This window comes from Carassius carassius, chromosome 10 (assembly GCF_963082965.1).
Source record: "Carassius carassius chromosome 10, fCarCar2.1, whole genome shotgun sequence".
Classification (NCBI taxonomy): domain Eukaryota; kingdom Metazoa; phylum Chordata; class Actinopteri; order Cypriniformes; family Cyprinidae; genus Carassius; species Carassius carassius.
Genome location: NC_081764.1, coordinates 2,708,040 through 2,727,744, shown reverse-complemented (window position 1 = coordinate 2,727,744; position 19,705 = coordinate 2,708,040). Strand labels below are relative to the sequence as shown.

Genomic DNA, 19,705 nt, shown 5'->3' with positions numbered 1-19,705 from the left:
AGCTAATTTGAATTTAAAGTAGAATTCAAATGAAAGGTTTAATTTCATTGTAAGAATTACCTATGAACATGTTATCATATAAAAAACGTAGGGGAGAGTTTTTAATTATTATTATTATTATTTTTAGCAGACTGATTTTAATTGTGAATAATAATTAATTATCTGTTTATATTTTACATAAAGTACTGTTCAAAAGTTTAGGGTTGGTAAGACTATACAGATATTTTGGAAAAGGTTTTCCTTACCCAGACTACTATTTGATCAAAAATACAGTAATATTGGTAAATATTATAACAATTTAAAATATTTTCCCGCATTGTAATATATTTCAAAATTTTATTTATTCCTGTGATGTAATTATTATTTTCATTATTCCAGTCTTCAGTGTCACATGATCAGAAATCATGTTATTTTATGTATGCTGTATAAATGTATAAATGTATGCTGATTTAGATTTTTTTTTATTATTACCTTGAAAGCATTTGTTTGAAATGGACATTTTAATATAGCAAATGTCTTTATTGTTACTTTTTAACATTTTGTTTTGTATAAAAGTATTCATTTCTTTCGAAAAAGAGATCTTACTGACCCCAAACTTTTAAAAGTTAGTGTGTATATGTTATTAAAATATATAAATAGTTTTTTATATGTATTTATATAGAGTTTGATTATATTTTATAATATTAATTCTTTTTGCCCAGTTTGTTGAAAAATTCCTTTTCCTGTCATGTCAGTTCAAATTCCTCTTCAACATACAGTGGGATGTGGCTAATTTAATTCAAATGTTCATTCTGGAACCGAAAGTGAGCCAAATTTTCATTTAATTCTGAATCAAACACATGCATGTCCCAGAATGCTCTGTTTTCTGTCTCTGTCATTTAATGTCTCTATCACTGCGTGGAGAGAGACATAATTTGATATTCAAATGTTTCTACCCAGGAAATTGGACATCATCTTCATCAAATAAAATTTTCAGTAATGTTCATTGTAATGTGGTAATGGATTCATCTCAGTATTGCCAGCCATGATCATTTCATCTTGTTCCCTGGGCTCCTCAGAATTATGTGGTTATGATGTCTAATTTAGATTTGCTTTTTGAGTCATAACACAGAGGAATATCTTATTGCACTTTCAGAGCTCAGAGGAATTGCCACTTATGCTTTATTGTGATATCAACTTAGAGATTTCTACAAAATGTTCTTTGGGCAATACAAATTAAATGGATGTAGATCCAGATCAGCTCATTTGTTTGAGGGAGAATTTATTGAAAAATGATTTTGAAAAAGGGCATTATTGAAATTTCTTCTCAGGAGGAAACAGGAAAACTAGAGTGTCCATTATCTCTCCATTTAGTATTGATTAGAAGATACATTGGAGACATTCTTTCCTATGAGAATGTATACCTTACACTTCAGCAGTGCAAATCATTCCACACTCATTAATTAAAAGTTATATATATATATACTTTGTTACGACTGACCAATCAGAATCTTTGAATTTAGGGCTTCATTGTGAAAAGCTTATAATGAAAGCATATATACTGTATGTGTGTATATATATATAAATATATATATATATATATATATATATATATATATATATATATATATATATATGCTTTACACTTTTCATTGAATCGAAGATTCTGATTGGTCACTCGTACCAAAGTACTTCAGACAGCTGTGTAATAATGAAATTAAATTGCACTCCATCTTGCCAAGATCCCCTAAAATATTCTGTTTGGACTTTAAACCGTTTTAAGACTGTCTAGCGCAGTGATGTTGGAAGTAAATGCTGTTCTTGTGCTTTTCTGAAAGGATGGCTAAGGCAATCTCTTTGATTAGTTTCATTCCATTAAGACGTTGCAAACACCTAAACGTCTTCCCAGGGAAATGCAGTACTTTAGATTTAGCATTATTAGTGATATTTGCATCACTATTGCTCATACTAGGGATTAGTGACTCATCCTGTAACATTTCTGTTTGTGTTGAATTGAGGATACTGTGCTATTATTTGTTTAAGGAACACTCCACTATTTTTTTTTATTTTTTTATATAGGCTCATTTTCCAACTCCCCTAGAGTTAAACATTTGCTTTTTAATGTTTTTGAATCCATTCAGCTGATCTCCGGGGCTGGTGGTAGCGCTTTTAGCTTAGCTTAGCATAGATCACCAAATCTGATTAAACAGTTAGCACCTCGCTCAAAACTGACCAAAGAGTTTCAATATTTTTCCTATTTAAGAGTCTTCTGTAGTTACATTGTGTACTAAGACCGACAGAAAATGAAAAGTTGCGAAAAATAGTCCTTAGCTAGTTTGTGTAGTTGCAGCAATAGCAGAGTTAGTGGGAACTATTTTCAGGCACTGAGTAATATCACTCGGCCTTCTGCACCCATGGTACGGCAGCAAAGTTCATTGATTATTACTCTGGAATAAGAGTATAACTATAGTTCCTAGCCATATCGGCCTAGAAAATCGCAACTTTTAATTTTCTGTCGGTCTTAGTACACTACACAGAACTCAAGTTTTAAATAGGAAAAATATCAAAACTCTTTTTTTGAGCGAGATGCTAACTGTCTTATCAGATTCAATGATCTACGCTAATCTAAGCTAAAATTGCAACCGCTAGATCCAGAGATCGGCTATATGGATTCATAAACGGTAAAACAAAACTGTTTAACTCTAGGGGAGTTGGAAAATTTGCCTATTTTTTTTTATAAAGTGGAGTGTTCCTTTAAGTGACCAAAGTTTGCTTGTCAGTCCCGACCTTTGTTTGCATACAAAGCATAATTAACAGTAGGTAGCAATTGCTTAAAATCATTATGCAACACTCATGCAAACCTTCTGGTAGGGACCTCTTATCATGCGTAACCGTCTGTGCAGTTTTCCAGAGATTAGTGACAAGTGAACCATAAAGGCCTGAGTTGTCATGGCGACATTATGCATGCTGTCATCTAATTGAAGAGAGATCAACATATCAAGCACAAGTGCTTTCAGGCCGCCCCATAGGGCTATTTACTTGAGCGGTAAGCATGATGCATAGAGCAGTGATGAATATGTTTACGGACATCTATTTAAATGGCAAGATTAAATGGGAATGTGCTCTAATAATGTCTGCAATTACATACAAACTACTGAACTACTGAATAAATTATTATATTATATATATTATTATTATTATATATATAATAGAGTAATTTATTTTTGCAGGAACCTTTTGAACATATACATGGAATTCAGCATTTAAAAGAATGTAGTAAATAAACTACAGCCTCTTTATGTGTGGTGAAAAATAGAGAAGAGAGTGGTTAAAGATGAGTTTTACAAAACCTGTGGTTCCTCCAGTACAGCTTTCGATTTGTTTTGGATCGTCTAATGAACATTATTGTCTGAACAATTGACTCGCATGTATGCCTGAGCACAGAATATTGAGTGGCCGTGTGTCTTAAGCTGTGTTGTCATTTGCATCAAAATGAAATACTTCATATATATGTGTGGTTTCATAACTCCTGGTTTCCGTTCCACTGATGAGAATTGATTTGGATATTGCTTTTCAACACTCCGCCTAAAGGGTCTATTTCATATTTTTCAACTTCACTCAGCAAAATGAACTCAAGCGATGTTAGGAAAAGTAATAATGTGGGAGAAGAACATCATAAATCCTGTGTATTCTGCTCGTGCTGTTTGAACCGAGGCTGATATTACACCATATACACAAAGAATAAGAAGGCCTGTGGAAACTAAGACTTTTTCCAGAAATCCAGTAGTTCTCCCAGAGGAACGCTCCAAATGTTCCCTTAGGATCAGCATTGTTCACTTCCACATGGCCCGATGCCAGTACATCATTTAAAGAGAATACAGAGGGAACGTCTAGTCTAATATACAGCAGAGTCCAGCCTTCTGAGGACACGCTGATCATCTCATTTAAACCTGGAGGAAACAGAAAGTTAAAGGAATTTAAAAAGTGTTATGAAGTGAAAGAAATATTTAAGATCCTGCATTGTGATTCTGCTCTTGGTTAGGATCTTAAATGTTTCTTTCTTTAGAAGAAGAAGAAAAAAAATGTATGTGAAAGGAGAATTTAAGTGTGTGAAAACAAAAATATATGTGTGTGAAAGGAGAACGTAAATTTGTGAGAGTAGAAATGAATGTATGTGAAAAGAGAATTTAAGTGTGTGAGAGTGTCAGAATGAATTATGGCTTGTACGGCCCCTCATATATATATATATATATATATATATATTTATTATAACATCGTTATAAGCTTAGAGCTGCTGAAATGGTGTGGCGCAAATCCAAAAATACTACTGACCTTAATCAGTCTATGTATCAGTATGTAACCAGTGTATCAGTCACTTTTCTCTTCTTTCTCTGCTAATGTCTCCACTGCTAAAATGACATACTACCATAACAAAATTAACAATTTGTCTAACTCTCGCATGCCTTTCAAACCATTTTCCTCGCTCCTTTGTCCTTTCCCTCCTGCTTCATCTCTAATAGCTGATGACTTTGCCAAATTTTTCATTAATAAAATTAAACACATTAGTGCACAATTTTCCACACCACAATCAGTCAAGCACATATCACCAGCAAACATACACTCATTCACATCCTTCTCTTCACTCTCTGAGGCAGAAGTCTCCAAACTCATCCTTTCTAATCACCCTACAACTTGCCCGCTTGATCCTATTCCATCTCATCTCCTTCAAGCCTTTTCTCCTGCAGTTGTCGATACTTCGATACTTATCTTGCTTGATCTGTCTGCTGCTTTTGGCACAGTTAACCACCAGATCCTCCTGTCAACCCTACTGACAAAGGGCATCTCAGGAACCACACTCCAGTGGTTTGAGTCTTACCTTATATTTAAAAGCCCTTTCTACGTGTACTGTGTTTAAGCTAACTGAGACATGTTAAAGCACTTATATATCGTTGCTTTCTTGTTGTTTTTGATTGCTTCCATTGTCCTCATTTGTAAGTCATTTTGGATAAAAGCGTCTGCTAAATGACTAAATGTAAATATAAAAAGGGCAGGGTTTGATTACTCAGGATTCATCATCCTTGGTACTAGATCTTTGTGGTCTCGCGTGGTGAGCGACCGTGCATTTTGCTACATGGTAAATCTCTCTTGGTATGTATGATGGAGTTTTTTCATGTGTTTTAATGAGTGTAATATTGTAGATAATCTTTTTATGTTCAGCAGTGACACATCCAGAGGTTTCCAGTAACTTGGTTGGAGATTAAATGTACATCAGTGATGCTGCTTTGTTTTTAGTGTTTGTTGGGTGACTATTTTAACTTTGTCTGTCTTGGTCTTGTTTTGGTTGTGTTCGTATGGGTTTTCTCTTCTTTTATTCCTTCATGAGCAGCCATTCATTAACTTGTGAGTTAGCTGGAAGGCAAGTATCTTTGGCAAAAAACCTGTGTGCCCTTGTATAGGGCTGTTATGTCCTGGTGTATTCCGGGTTGCCTACTCGACTATATGATTTGCCTTGTTTTAGGTAATTTTCCTACCTGACCACTCATTGCCATATCTCAAAGACTTGGAGGTTGGTAAAAATGTTTTTTAAGGGCATTCTGCATTTACACACTCCTTAACATCTTCTTTCGTAGAAGAAAGAAATTCCTACCGGTTTGAAACCATTAAGGTGCACAAATGAGGACCGAAACTCCATTGTGATGTGACTGTTCCTTTAAATGTAACAAATGTAAAAAGAAGTGCTCTACAAATAGAAGAGGTGCAATCAAAAACATATGAGCTAAACAAAGGTGCAAATTTCAAGCTTTAAAACAAGATGTTTTTTTATAGTTTGAACTTTGAAGAGTGAGTGTTGCTCATATGTTCCTTTAAATGTGATTTATTTTTGTTGTTGAAATTGTAGAGTAAAGGATGTGAAAAACTACATTCACAGGTTCAGAAAGACTCAGAATGATGTTAGTTTCGCTTCCTCTTTAATCGTGGTGACATGAAATATTTTTGTATGTGACAAGGGTCAATATCTCAAGAGAAGGCTTGTAGAAGTTTGACGGATTGTAATGGTAGCATGAGACGTAACAAAAGTAAACTATTTCACATAGCATTTATGTATTTTGTATTATGTGTATATATAAACCATTCAAATGAAACCCTAATTTTTCTACATGTTGAAAGAAGTCTGATTCACAAAATAAAACTGATTCGGAATATTTTTTTGTAACTTTTTTTAATGTATTTACTGTCACTTCAATTTAATATTTATTTTTGCTCAAAGTATACATTTCTTAAAAAAAAAAGAAAGTATTACTGAGCTCAAACTTTTGAACAGTAGTTTATTTACATTCTCCATCACCAAGACTGCCGGTGAGATTTTTTATTTTTTTATTATTATATTTACAGTTCATGGAAACACATGTTAAACATAGTGGGGCAAGTTGTCACATAAAAAGTTAACAAATAATGTTTTTAAATATATTTATATAAATGTATAAAAAATATATCCGTAAATTTTTTTTACAATTTTGTTTAGCAGTTTAGTTGTTTCAACTAATTTTTTTATGTTTACACAACTTGCAGTTACTGAATTTGATCATTCAACTAAAAATTTTAAGTTTTCACTATCTCAACTAGCTCGAAAGTTGACTCAACTAGATTATTTGTATTATTAATACATTAAATACATATATATCATAAAGTATATTTATGAAAAACAATCAATCCTCTTCATTATACAGTTGGTCCTTGTTTTTTTAGTACAAAAATATGATGACCGTAGAATTACAGTGTTGTTTTAATGTGAAATGTCAGAAAAATATTCAATTTTAGGAACTAGGCATTTGAAACCAACATACAATACCACTGCTGGATAATATATACATATATTTTTTACTTTTGACTTCTATGGTCTCCCCTACTTATTGTACATGATTACAGAGTAATGCTAACCGTCCTGATATGAGATCAAAACGACTTGAGGTTTTATTTTCATGCTGCATCTGGCGGTGCTGTTCGAGTTGCTGCTGATGTTGTTATCCAAAGTCTGGCTGCTCTGATCTCCTTTCTGCTCCGAGCTTGTCAGCTTCATCAGGATGCGTTTATATGCCGTCTTAATCTTAGGGACCTTGAAAGCGTACACTATGGGGTTAATGGCGGAGTTGGCATGAGAGAGGAGGATGCCGATGTGAAAGGCGACAGGGGGAACGTTGACAACCTTGTAGTAATTCACCGTGTTCATTATGTGCAGAGGAAGCCAGCAAACTGCGAACAGAACCAGAACCAAAGCCAGAGAATTGGCCAGTCTCCGCTCCTTATGGTAAAAAAACTCCACAGCGTGACTCCCGACTCCTTTTCTGAGCTGTTTGGATATCATATTGAAGAGTAACAGGTACAGGATCATCATGAGGATAGTGGGTGTAAGGATGCAAGTGAGGAAGTTGAAGTTGACCATGTAGGACATGTCTATGACTGTTATGAAATTGCATGTAATAGTGGAGTTTTCAGTGGTTGTGGTGTCTTTTTCATGCCATCCGAACATGGGAATGAGACCTAGTATAAAAGCAGAGAGCCAACATACAGTGACGGCGGTCCATAAGTGCTTCTTTCTGACTTTCCCTCTGTACCTGAAAATTAAAAAGATTATTTGAAAAAAAAAAAAAAAAAAAAAATTATAATCGAAAAAAAAGTATATATGTGTGTGTGTCTGTGTGTGTGTGTGTGTATATATATATATATATATATATATATATATATATATATAAATTATTATTATTCTATATTATTGATACACAATTATTGTTAATTAGATTATTAAGATTATTAAGATTTTTTTTCTAATGTCTTTGAAAGTCTCTTCTGCTCACCAAGGCTGCATTTATTTGATCAAAAATAACAGTTATTATTGTAATATATTTTAAAATGTGGCTCAAGTGGTAGAGCATTGTGTTAGCAGTGCAAGGTTGTGGGTTCGATTCCCAGGGAACACGTTACGTAAAAAATGTTAGACTGAATTCACTATAAGTCGCTTTGGATAAAAGCGTCTGCTAAATGCATACATTTAATTTAATTATTCCTGTGACTTAAAGCTGTATTTTCAGCATCATTACTCCAGTCTTCAGTGTCACATGATTCTTCAGAAATCATTCTAATGATGATTTGCTGTACACAAAATATTTTATATTTCAAACATTTCTGATTATTATCAGTGTTGAAAACAGTTGTGCCGCTTCATACCTTTGTGGAAACTATTTGTCTAACTTTTGTTTTCAGATTCTTTGATGAATAGAAAGTTTAAAAGAACTGGATTCATTTGTAACATTAGTTTTGTAACATTATACATTTCTTTCCTGTTAGTTTTGATCAGTTTAATGCACCCTTACTGAATTAAGTATTAATTACTAGTTCTTAAAACATTATTGACCCCAAACTTGAAATCAGTTGGGTCATGAAAAGTGGGCATTAATACTTGAAAATGATAGAAGACTATACAAAGATTTCTGTGAAATAAATACATTCTTAATCTACTATTAGATTGTAAATGGAGTCCATCTAGATTTTATGTTGACTCAAGGAATTGTTCAAGTGTCAAGTTACATGTTATCTCTGAGATCGACAGTATTTGATTTCCTCTTTATCAGCAAGCTTGATCAGCTTTACCATCACACAAGCAAGTCTTCAAATATGCATTGCAAAAAAGCATGACTATTAAAAGTTCAGACCTGAGAGGGTTAAAAACACGCAGATAGCGGTCCACAGCGATGGCCAGCAGGGAGTGAACAGAGGCCTGGGTCAACACAATGACCACACAGCTGATGAAGAGACAGCAGTGGAAACTAGTCTTCAAGCGTCCATCAACCACCACAGCGAAAGGCACAGCAACTGCTCCCACCAGAAGATCAGCCACCGCCAGAGACACAACGAAACAGAACGTCATCTGACTCAAAGCACGGCACGACCACACGGCCCAGATCACCAGCACGTTCCCCAGGCAGCATCCTACAGCGATGAGCACCTCCAGGGAAGTATAGATCACCTTCTCACCATCAGCCATGATGAGAATAAGCACAGGAACTCCACAGGAACTTACTTTAAGTAGTGGTGGTTTAAATAGGAAGTTGTCTTCACATATGCAGAACCAAACTCGCTCACTCACACGAAAATCATTTTTTGCAAGATCAGTACTTTAGAGTAGCTTAAATAGTTAAATAGTGTTTTTGTGGTTGTTCTTTTTTGTTTTTAAAATGTAAAAATGAATAAAGAAAATGTTTTAGAAGTTTGAAAAAGAAAAGTTAAAAAAATAAATATTTAAAATATTTTTTTAATTACATTTAAAAATTAAGATGAAATGTGTGTGTGTGTGTGTGTGTGTGTGTGTGTGTGTGTGTGTGTGTGTGTGTGGGTTGTTGTTTTCAGCAAGACCACATTAAATTCATCAAAAGTGATGGAAAAAGTACTTTTGTTGATTTATTTTAAATAAATACTGCACTTTTCAACTTTCTGTTCATCCAAGAACTCTGAAAACATATAATCACAGTTTTCACAGAAATATAAAGAAGCACAACTGTTTTCAACAGTGATAAGAAATGTTGGTTTCTATTTGAGACAAACTTTTTAGAACAAGTTTTAAACATTTTAGATATGTTAATGTTTTCATATTTTAAAACCGATTCAAAAATCTAAGTTTTTAAATTATAATAATATTTCACAATTTTACTGTATTTTTAATCAAATAAATGCAGCATTAGAGAACATAGGACTTCTTTCAAAAATTTCACCAACCCCAAACATTTCAACAAAATATGTATATTTATGATTATGCGTTTTCAAGACATTTTTAGCAGATCATTTAATAATTAAATTGACATTGCATTCAATGTAATATTTGGCTATAGGTTTGATCAAGTGTATTCCCTGTGAATCAAACCCATGATCGTAGCATTGTTTGACCTATCTTTAAATTTAGGTTTATAAATATTATGTGCTCGGACTCTCTACTGGCACCGAAAGTATAACAATAGGCCTACACATACACCCTTATGTGGTGTACCATTAAATTGTGACTAACCTAGTTGCTAGTACAGCAGGAAGCTGTGGTTTGATCAATTCAAGAAGTATGTCAACTACATTGCCATGTGCTCTTGAGCTACTGTAGGTATGCAGTGATCAAAATCGATTGATTGATTGATTCAGTCAGTCAGTGAGTCATGTCCTTGGTCTTATTGTGCATGATTCATCAGCAGGCTACATGTTATTGTGAAGAAGAAGAAAAAACTGTTTAATCAGTTCAAAATCAGTTAAAAATGTAATGATAGCTCAGCATCTAAAACAGATTTTCCTTTCGGCAAGTAGCCTAATTATTTGAAAGGCAAGTGTTAGCATTGGGATATCTCTTCTAACTTATTCATGTCAATCATAAAGAGTAAGTTTTTATTTTTCCGTAACTGTTAGGTCTTGTTGTTATCAGAAATGTTACATTTGCAATTCACCCAAGAGACAAAAATATGATTAAGCAAATTTCATTTGCCCTCATACTTCTCTATTCCTATGAAACAGCAAACAGTGCTAACTTAAAATGACTGCAAAACTCACTCTCTTCAATGTCAAAAATGACTGAGATGACCAATCAAATCTAAGAATGAGGGGGCGGGGCTTCCCCATTCAGACTTTAAAGGTCCCATTTTGTACACTTTTCTGGAGTTTTATTTTAGGTGTTGATGTCCTTAAGAATATATATTTGCGGTATAATTACTAAAAACCATCTCATTATATTTTTTACAGCTCCTTTCTCAGGAGGTCTGTTAAGAACACGTCAATTTTAGCCTGAATTAATATTCATGAGCCTCTCTTCTGATTGGCCTGTTGTTTTCTGAGTGACGCATGCCCAGGCCAACCACAGGTAACTATGAAAAAAATGTCTGTGCATGTGTGTGTAAAACAACAAACTAACGATTTATATATAATCATTTTGTAATTGTGTATACATTGTTGTGTTTTATTGAAGCTGGAACAATAAAGTAGCTTTAAAAATAGTTGCTTGCTGAAATGGAAATGTATATACATCTTCAACATGACATGCTAGAGTTTGTCTTTACCTCCTTTATCTCCTCTGAGTGAGAGTGTAACGTTACAGGTCGGCCGATCTGGTTTTGTGGTTAAAGTTTACCTTTTCGACATGTTTCAGTGCTGTTATTTCTCAATGCTCAGAAATGGCTCAGACATGATGTTATCTGGGGGTTTGACAGAAGGAGATTGGGACGGTGGGCGGAGCTCGGGGTGGTGACTGAAGGAGGTGACTGTGTAGTTCTGATGTCAACGTTTTATGGAAGTCCCAATGGTTCGTGAAAAATTATAGCTACTTTATGCAGGCTGTGTGCATTTTACTGTAGCCTGACTGTTTTGAAATTTATATGGTAGTTAAATAGCCCCTAGACCTCAGTAATTGTGAAAAAAGGAAAAAAGGTTTTTGCTCACTTATATTTTTATATTATATTTTATGTGTTATAAATTTCTTGTTGGAGAGGTGACATTCAAAATATGGTAATATGGAATCTTCTTCATTTAAAACTGGAAGTAAAGGGAAAGTTTAGGAATTTTCAAACATTTCAAACAATTTTTTTTATGTAAATTGATGTAGAAATAGTTAGGATTCTCTGCTATCTTCAGACAAAATCAATTTGTACAGATTGACTTGGAAGCTCAAGATTCTCTTTAGAATATTCTAAAATGTATTTATAACATTTACAGTTAGACTTTTTATTCAATTAGTTTTTCTTGTAATGAAAAATATTTAAATTATGGTTTAAATATTATATTATTAGCATCATATATTTATAGAAATATTTTCTTATAAATAATTATTATATGTGAAATATAAGCATTTTCAAACCCTTATGCAAAATGACCCTTGTAATGTTCAATAATGTCCTTGTAATGTGTGTGTGTGTGTGTGTGTGTGTGTGTGTGTGTGTGTGTGTGTGTGTGTGTGTGTGTGTGTGTGTGTGTGTGTGTGTGTGTGTGTGTGTGTGTGTGTGACTAAAGCTGTCTAATCTAATTGAATCTTACTGAGGTTGCAGTTACACGGTCATGTCAGTAGGGCGCCTCAAAGCACCACAGTCAATGTCTGAGAGTAACTGAGTAACTGTGTGACGTCTGAAGAATGGCTGATTGTGAATATTAGTGAACATGTTAATAACATGTCTGTAGCATACAGCAAATATGTACCTGCAGTAATTTGCTAAATAAGTTATTTAAATACAAATTAAGCTTCATTATGAAGTAGATGTATGAGATGTTATTTTTGACCTTCATAATATCTATGCTATGTGCATAATATTATTTTTTAGAATAAGTCACTGAAAGCATCACTATTTAAATTTTAAATACATTTAGTTCTTAAGCAGATGTTTTTATCCAAAGTAACTTACAAATGAGGACAAAAGAAGCAATCTAAAGAAACTTCATTATTATTATTTAAAACAGTTGAGTACCTTTTTTTTCCAGGATTCTTAGATGAATAGAAAGATTAAAAGATCGGCATTTAGCTGAAATAAAAAGCTTTTGTAACATTTTACACTATGTACCATTCAAAATCTTGGAGTCATTTATATATATATATATATATATATATATATATATATATATATATATATATATAGATATATACATATATAGATATATACATATATAGATATACATATTTATAAATTATATAAATTAATACTTTTATTTAGCAAGGATGCTTTAAATTGATCAAAAGTGATGCTAAAGACATTTATGTTACAAAATATTTCTGTTTCAGATAAATGCTGCTCTTCTGAACTTTCTATTCATCAAAGAATACTGAAAAAAATTCTACTCAGCTGTTTTTTTACATAATAATAATAATAAAAAAATGTTTTTTGAGTTGCAAATGAGAATATTAGAATGATTTCTGAAGGATCATGTGACACTGAAGAGTAATGATGCTGAAAATACAGCTAAAAAAAAAAAAATATATATATATATATATATATATATATATATATATATATATATATATATGCATGTGTGTGTGTGTGTGTCTGTGTGTGTGTGTGTGATAAATAAAATTAAATAATTTGAATGTGCTTTATTATGACCAAAACATTTGCAGTATAACAGCATACAAAAAGACATTCTGAAATTTCAAATAAAAATAAATCCTATTAACAATTGAAATCGAATACAAATTAAAGTAACAGTGCCAAATAAACTAAGAATTATACAAACTGTAATAAAAACTGTACGCAACTATGATAATAGTTTTTATTTACCAGTTTTTACAGACCGCTTAAGGATCTCTTGGTATTCATAATGGTGTGTTTTTACGGTCGCTCGCTGAGTCTCTCAAGGAAGGCAATAGACTGTATAGTTATCACCTGAAGAGGATGAGATCCTTCCCACAAACTATACAACCTACTACCTCAGCTTGTAGAGACACACAGTTCAGAATGAAGTAGTGTTTCCCGCAGGTTCTTCAGTAGACAGCTGGTTAATCTGTCTCCGTAAGAAAGACAGTAGATTGTATAGTTATCTCAAAGGGAGGTTTTATACTCCACAACTATTCAATCTACTACCTCAGCTTTACAGGGACAGGAACAAACACGCCGCTCATTGAGTTTCTTCACCCAGTCTACACAGGAATCAAAGACAGAGGGAGGGAGAAAAATGATTTACATTTTACTCATAAAGTCATACAAAATTACATGATAAATTTGTTGTATTTTTTAATTATTTATAAAATGTATCTAAAATGTATATTATTACTTGCTTTATTATTATTATACTTTATTTTACAATTATTTCAGTTTGTTCATTAATTCCTTTATTCATTCATAAATACATACCTTTTAACATATGATAAATACATTTATAATACACATATTGTTTTTTTACTTGACAAAAATCTATGAAAGTTTCAAAAATAGAAAATGTAACTGGCTCCACCTCTGAATTTCTAAGTTTGCTGTAGTTTGCTGACCGTCAGGGTGCAGAAGGAAATTTGGTCCATTGTATTTCCTTCTTTGTCTCTTCCTGATTTTGCTTTTAAAAGATTAGTGCAACAACTACAAGTCAGCAATAGCAGCGGGCTAATTTGTTCAACTCTCTGGCACGCAGGACTCCTGGCATGAAGCAGAGGTGAGCCGAACCAGGAAATAGTGCCTGTTTTCTCACAACTGGCTCTTTGCACTCTTCACACGCCTGTGGTGTTGCATGTCGTTTAATTGCCTGAAGTTAATCGCTGCATTTGAATGCAGTTTTCCCAGCTGTCTGTTTTTAAATAATGCTATACGTATTGTCTGCTAGCAAAGCATGAAAAGGAGGGAAAAGGACCAAACAAAATGGCAGCCTTCCTGCCGTCTTAAACCAGCGAGCAGTTGAAGGTCAAAAACGTGTGTGAAGATGAAACCTCAAGAAAGGGCAATGAAATCACTCATATTCTTTATGTTGTGCAGAGGGAACTGTAAAAATACTGTTAATATATCACAATGCTAAAATCGAAACCTTTAGAACCCTAACAAAATGACTGTAGCAGTACCGTGTTTCAGTTACAGTAAAACCACGGTACCGTCTGATTAATAATAAAAAGGTAAGGTTTAATAAAAAAGAAATAATTTAATCCATTTATATGATTTCAGTACAGTAGTGGTCACACCGTGGTAATTTTTTTACCATACTTTTTAAGAATCTAAATCGTGACTAATGATATGATTAAAAAAAAATACAAATAACAATAATAATATAATGTGTGTTTTTCCTGCTTAATATTTTTCTTGAAACCATAATTTTTTCCCAGGGATTCTTTAATAGAAAGGTCCAATGATCCAATTTTAATTTGTATTTTATTTAAAACATTTTAAATGTCTTTACTGTCACTTTTGATCAATTCAATGCATCCTTGCTGAATAGAAATATTAATGTTGTTTTCCAAATCAGAATATTAGAATGATTTCTGAAGGATCATGTGACATTGAAAACTGAAGTAGCCTAATGATGCTGAAAATTTAACTTTGATCACAGGAATAAATGTAAAAATATTTTCAGATAGAAAAATGTTATTTTAAATTGTAATAATATTACATGCTTTTTTTACTATTCTGAACAAATAACTGCAGGCTTGGTATGCATAAGAGACTTTCAAGTCTTGTAGTAATGCATATGGAATACTTGATTCTGATTGGTCAATTGCAGCATTTTGTGGTCAGATATGTGTGTGTAACGATGCTAACATTATTGTTGCAATAATACAATACAATACAGGTACTGTATAACTGGCCTTAATAATGTACAGTCAGATTATCACAAAACAAATTTGTTCAGGGTGAATCAGACCTGTTTCCGTCACTCACAATTATGTATGACAACTAAATATGGGCTCACTGAACAGTAGCCCATATATATATATATATATATATATATATATATATATATATATATATATATATATATATATATATATATATATATATATATATATGAAATTGAAATTTAACATTATTATAATGGCCGTTAATCTACACAGATGATGGCAGCTCCAGCTCCAGCGTGATGGTGGTGAGGTCGATGTCTGGCAGACGGGGGTCACCATGGACTGGTGAAAGAATGGACTGCCATGGCAAAGGGGCGGGACGGTGGCACCATGTCTTTGCATAAATTAGCATGTGAACTGCAGGACATTAACATTCTGAATTCCTCTTTGGCCTAATTAATGGCAGTGATTGAAAGGATTTAGATTTGGCCGAGACAGTGGGGCAGTTGGATATGTTAAACAGGTCAAAAAAATAAAAATGTAACAATTGTACATTTGTGGGCAAAAATAGCTCATAAATTTTTTTTTAAATATTGCATAAAATCCCCTCAAAATGTGAAATAATAATATTATTGAACAAAAATATATTACATTGATTTTCCTGAAGTAGAAACAAGCATTTCAAGGCTTCAAAGTTACCAAGTGTGACCCAAAAATGAAGAGGCCCAGAGGGTTAAAACAAGAAAAATATCTGCCAGTGGGGTCATAGTTTTGCATCTCATCTAAATGTATCTTGATTTTAAAATTATTAGATGTTTTCCAGAACAAAGAAGACAAAATCCTTTTTTGCAGTGTGCATTTGAAATGTTTATATATATATATATATATATATATATATAGTGCTAACGATTTTTGTTGATTGCAGCAGAGTCTGATGAAAGCATATTGCTAAGTTAACTTGCTACTTTAATAAGCACAAATATTGGGTGGAATAATTTTTTTTATTCGATTTTAGGTTTTAATTTTCAGTATTAAATAAAATGTATGTTGATAATCACTATTTCCAACTCGTTGCAGTCCATTCTGGGATTGCCTTACTCACGAAGGACACCAGATTCTGGCCAAAACAAGGTACTTTATGAAGTACCTTATTTCAGGGTTTTTTTTGGAGTGTGCTTATAATACATAAAATGTTTGGTGTGTTTATCTGGTCCCATGGCCTTGTTTGACATTTTCCTCGGATCTCAAAAGCGCTATTTGTTATTTAATCACAGTATATGGACCATGTCTCACTGAGTCCATGGATCATTACACCAAGTAATGGCTATGTCAACATGAGGCTAAATCTTCATGTCTTGTGAGAGTAAAAGGCATTATAACTTAAAATCTCTCCTTCACCAGAAAGCAGATTCACATATGTATAACTCATCATATCTGCGATACAAACAGCATTTGGTTTAACATATTGGTCAATGAGCTATTTATGATAAAATGGTGAAAACTAGAAGACGTTTGTCAGTGGAAGTGGTTTGGTTAAACCCAAAGATGTTTGTTTTCATGTCACCTCTGCTGTCAACATTTCCTCAAGAGTTTAGATCAATCAAATGTATTTCATTTGAAATTTCATTTAGCTGTAGAATGCAAACACAATATAATTTGCACACAACATGCCACTTATTTTCTTCAGATTTTTTTTTTCATATCTTTTTATATTACCAGTGAAAAAAATAGCTGATGAAACAATTTTCACTTAGAAATTGCTATTACATTTCACATATAATTTCAAAGAATCAAGTAATGCATCAAATAAATGTGAAATTTTTAAATAATTGAAATATATTTACTAGTATATATATATATATATATATATATATATATATATACTATGTGTGTATAAATATATATAAAACTGACATGTTGTCTATATATTAATTTTCCCATTAGTCTACTCTCAAATACATTTTGATAAAAGATTATTTTAAAATAAAAATAAAAGACTTTTTTTTTTTTTGGTTAACATGCATCTATGCATTACAAACAATAAGACCAAAATGTGCATTTAGAAACAAAACAGGGTAAAATTAGATTTTTCTTGGTGCTTTATGAAACCTTAAAGCACCAATAAGGCTCTTTTATCCTCATTTATTGGAATTTTTAACAAGAAAAGCCACAAGTACTGCAGTAAAGCATTGCGTTGAAGAACTGTTAACATTTTTAGCATGCTTGCACTTTAAATATCATGTAAATGTAATTAAATGCATCATCACCATTACTAAAGTTGGTAAATATAGTCCTACCTGCTCATTTGAAGTGGGATGACACTTTACTTCCCACGTCTGAATTAATAAAATCGTCCATTTTTGCAATGTGTTTTAACCCACGGTTGTGCAGTGGTGCAAATCCAGACATCTTTTCAACACGCTTATCATTTGCAGCGACCCATGACAATCTGCAGTACTTCAGCACTACGTCCTGGATGCAAAAATAGCAATTCTAAACAGGAAGTGCCTGTTGACCTTATTTGCGTATGCGTTCAGTGTAAATTCAGCACTTATCAATGCGATAGCTGTATTGAAAACAGATGCAGCTTACAACATTAGATAGTGCAGTTGCACAAATAGTTTTGTCATGTACTTATTGAATAAATAATATTGTTGGAGTTTGTTCTTTTTTTGTGTGAAATTAGAGTGAAAGTTGTGACATTTGAGTGAAAATGGATTCTACACCAGTTTGTTTTTTGTTGTTTTTTTATTCAGTGTAGCTAAAAGATAATACGTGGAAACCTTTTTTCCCATTTGTTGACACTTTTTAACTAGGCCTATACTAAAACACTGAAACCAGCACTAAAAAATTAAGTAATTTCTGCATTGGAGTTGCAAAAATAATTATTGCTTCCAAATAGGTTTCCTTGAACACCGCCTGCGTGTTTTATTTGCTCAGAAAACAGATCGCCCTGCCCACAAACTCACGCCATTGGTTCGAGAAGGTCAAGATTCTCTCAAAAAAAAAAAAAGCTTAAGTGTTATTTTTCAGGGGAATCAAAGTCTGAATAGCTTACTTATAGTTGTCACTTTGAGCAAAGACAGAAGAAAGTATTTTATCATTGAAAATACAGCTTTGAATGACTACTTTTGCATGCGGCATGTGCAAGTAAGAAGCCATGTGCTTTCGAAAGCGCATAACTTGATCTGTTAACTCTTTCTTTCCGATACCTGTGAGATAAAATGTGATCATCTGAACTGCTACAGAAAGAGACTTCGAATCACATTAGTGACAAATACCTGCTCTGGTGAGTGTCAGGCAGCCGTAATTACAGCTGGATGTCCAAGGGTTCAGCTGCTATCCACAAGGCTCTTTTTCTTCATAATGTGATGCTGTTTGTAATGTTATTGCTTCAGAATTGCAGGTGATTACCAAAATATTTTTCTCGATAACAGGTCTGTAACTTTGTTACCACACCAACACACAGAGAGAAAGAGGGAGCGAGGGAGGCAGCTCAAAAATAGCAGGAAGTAGAGAAGGCAGGCCAGAAAAAAAAAATCAAGTAACGTGACAAGTTCATCTGAGGATAGTGAAGGAGGGGTGAAGGAAGTGTTTTCATTTTTTTCGTCTATCACTCCGCCCCCCTCTTTACTGCATTTTTTCTTACTCTGTTTCCTCTTTGTACAGTGTTCAGGGCAGTTTTCATTTACAATAGTTTCATCGTCTCTAAAAAAATTATGACTCTTTGTTGACTGTGTTAACTAAAAGTAGTGAGGTGCTTTGGAATGCAACTGTAATTTATAATCAAAATGGCATAAATAATCTCCAAATGTGTTTTTAGTTCAATCGTAGATGAACAAAGACACATCAAGTGTGTGTTTTACTATTATTTGTATTATTATTTTTTTGTTGTTTACACCACTTTTCATTCTTTTTCTGTTCTTCTCAGTCTTAGTCACATCTAAGGCTCAGTTCCAACTTTCAGTTGTGGTGTACCACTTATCAGCCAACCTAGAAGTAACAAACAACGATTATGAAGCTTTTTGCACCAGTTTTAGCGATTGTAGGGTTAATTTTCTTCTCCTGGCATAGTTTGGCAGGTAAAGCGCTGCTCTTTGTTTTGAAGGCCTCAGACATGTAACTTAGCATAACAGAGCATATTTACCCTCGGCCGTACTGTAAATAGTAAACCGCAGGTTTGTATAGCCTCTGAAAACATGTTTTAAAGCTATTATGCAAACAGGTTGCATGAAAAAAGAAACTGTGGCCATGCACTGTCGCAAGACAAACAAAGCAAATAAAACCAAGCAAAATCACACATTACTTTTGCTCAAACACATTTGGAGATTAAATAAAAATATTTGTTCTTTATGAACAAAAAAAAATGTTTAATGTCTCATCGGACAGAAACAAAACGCGCGCTATCATGGCGGCGGCGGCGGATAAACAACATGTGCTGGAGGAAGATGAGGGTGAGGAGCGGCGAAA

The 19,705-nt window shown here is 33.2% G+C and overlaps 1 protein-coding gene across 1 annotated transcript; it reads right to left on the bottom strand.

Annotated features, from left to right (window-relative positions):
* Positions 1–6,727: 6,727 nt before the first annotated feature.
* Positions 6,728–9,312, bottom strand: LOC132151520 (adenosine receptor A3-like). The gene is made up of 2 exons (XM_059559674.1): positions 8,688–9,312; positions 6,728–7,592 (listed from the first exon to the last, which is right to left on the bottom strand). The coding sequence occupies exons 1-2, from the start codon at positions 9,017–9,019 to the stop codon at positions 6,914–6,916; spliced, it is 1,011 nt and encodes a 336-aa protein (XP_059415657.1). The 5' UTR covers positions 9,020–9,312; the 3' UTR covers positions 6,728–6,913.
* Between the last annotated feature and the right edge of the window lie 10,393 nt (positions 9,313–19,705).

Coding starts and splice junctions, on each gene's coding strand:
- LOC132151520 (XM_059559674.1), bottom strand. CDS start 9,019: ATGGCTGATGGTGAGAAGGTGATCTATACTTCCCTGGAGGTGCTCATC. Junction 7,593..8,687: donor CGTGTTTTTAACCCTCTCAG/GTCTGAACTTTT, acceptor TTTAATTTTCAG/GTACAGAGGGAAAGTCAGAA.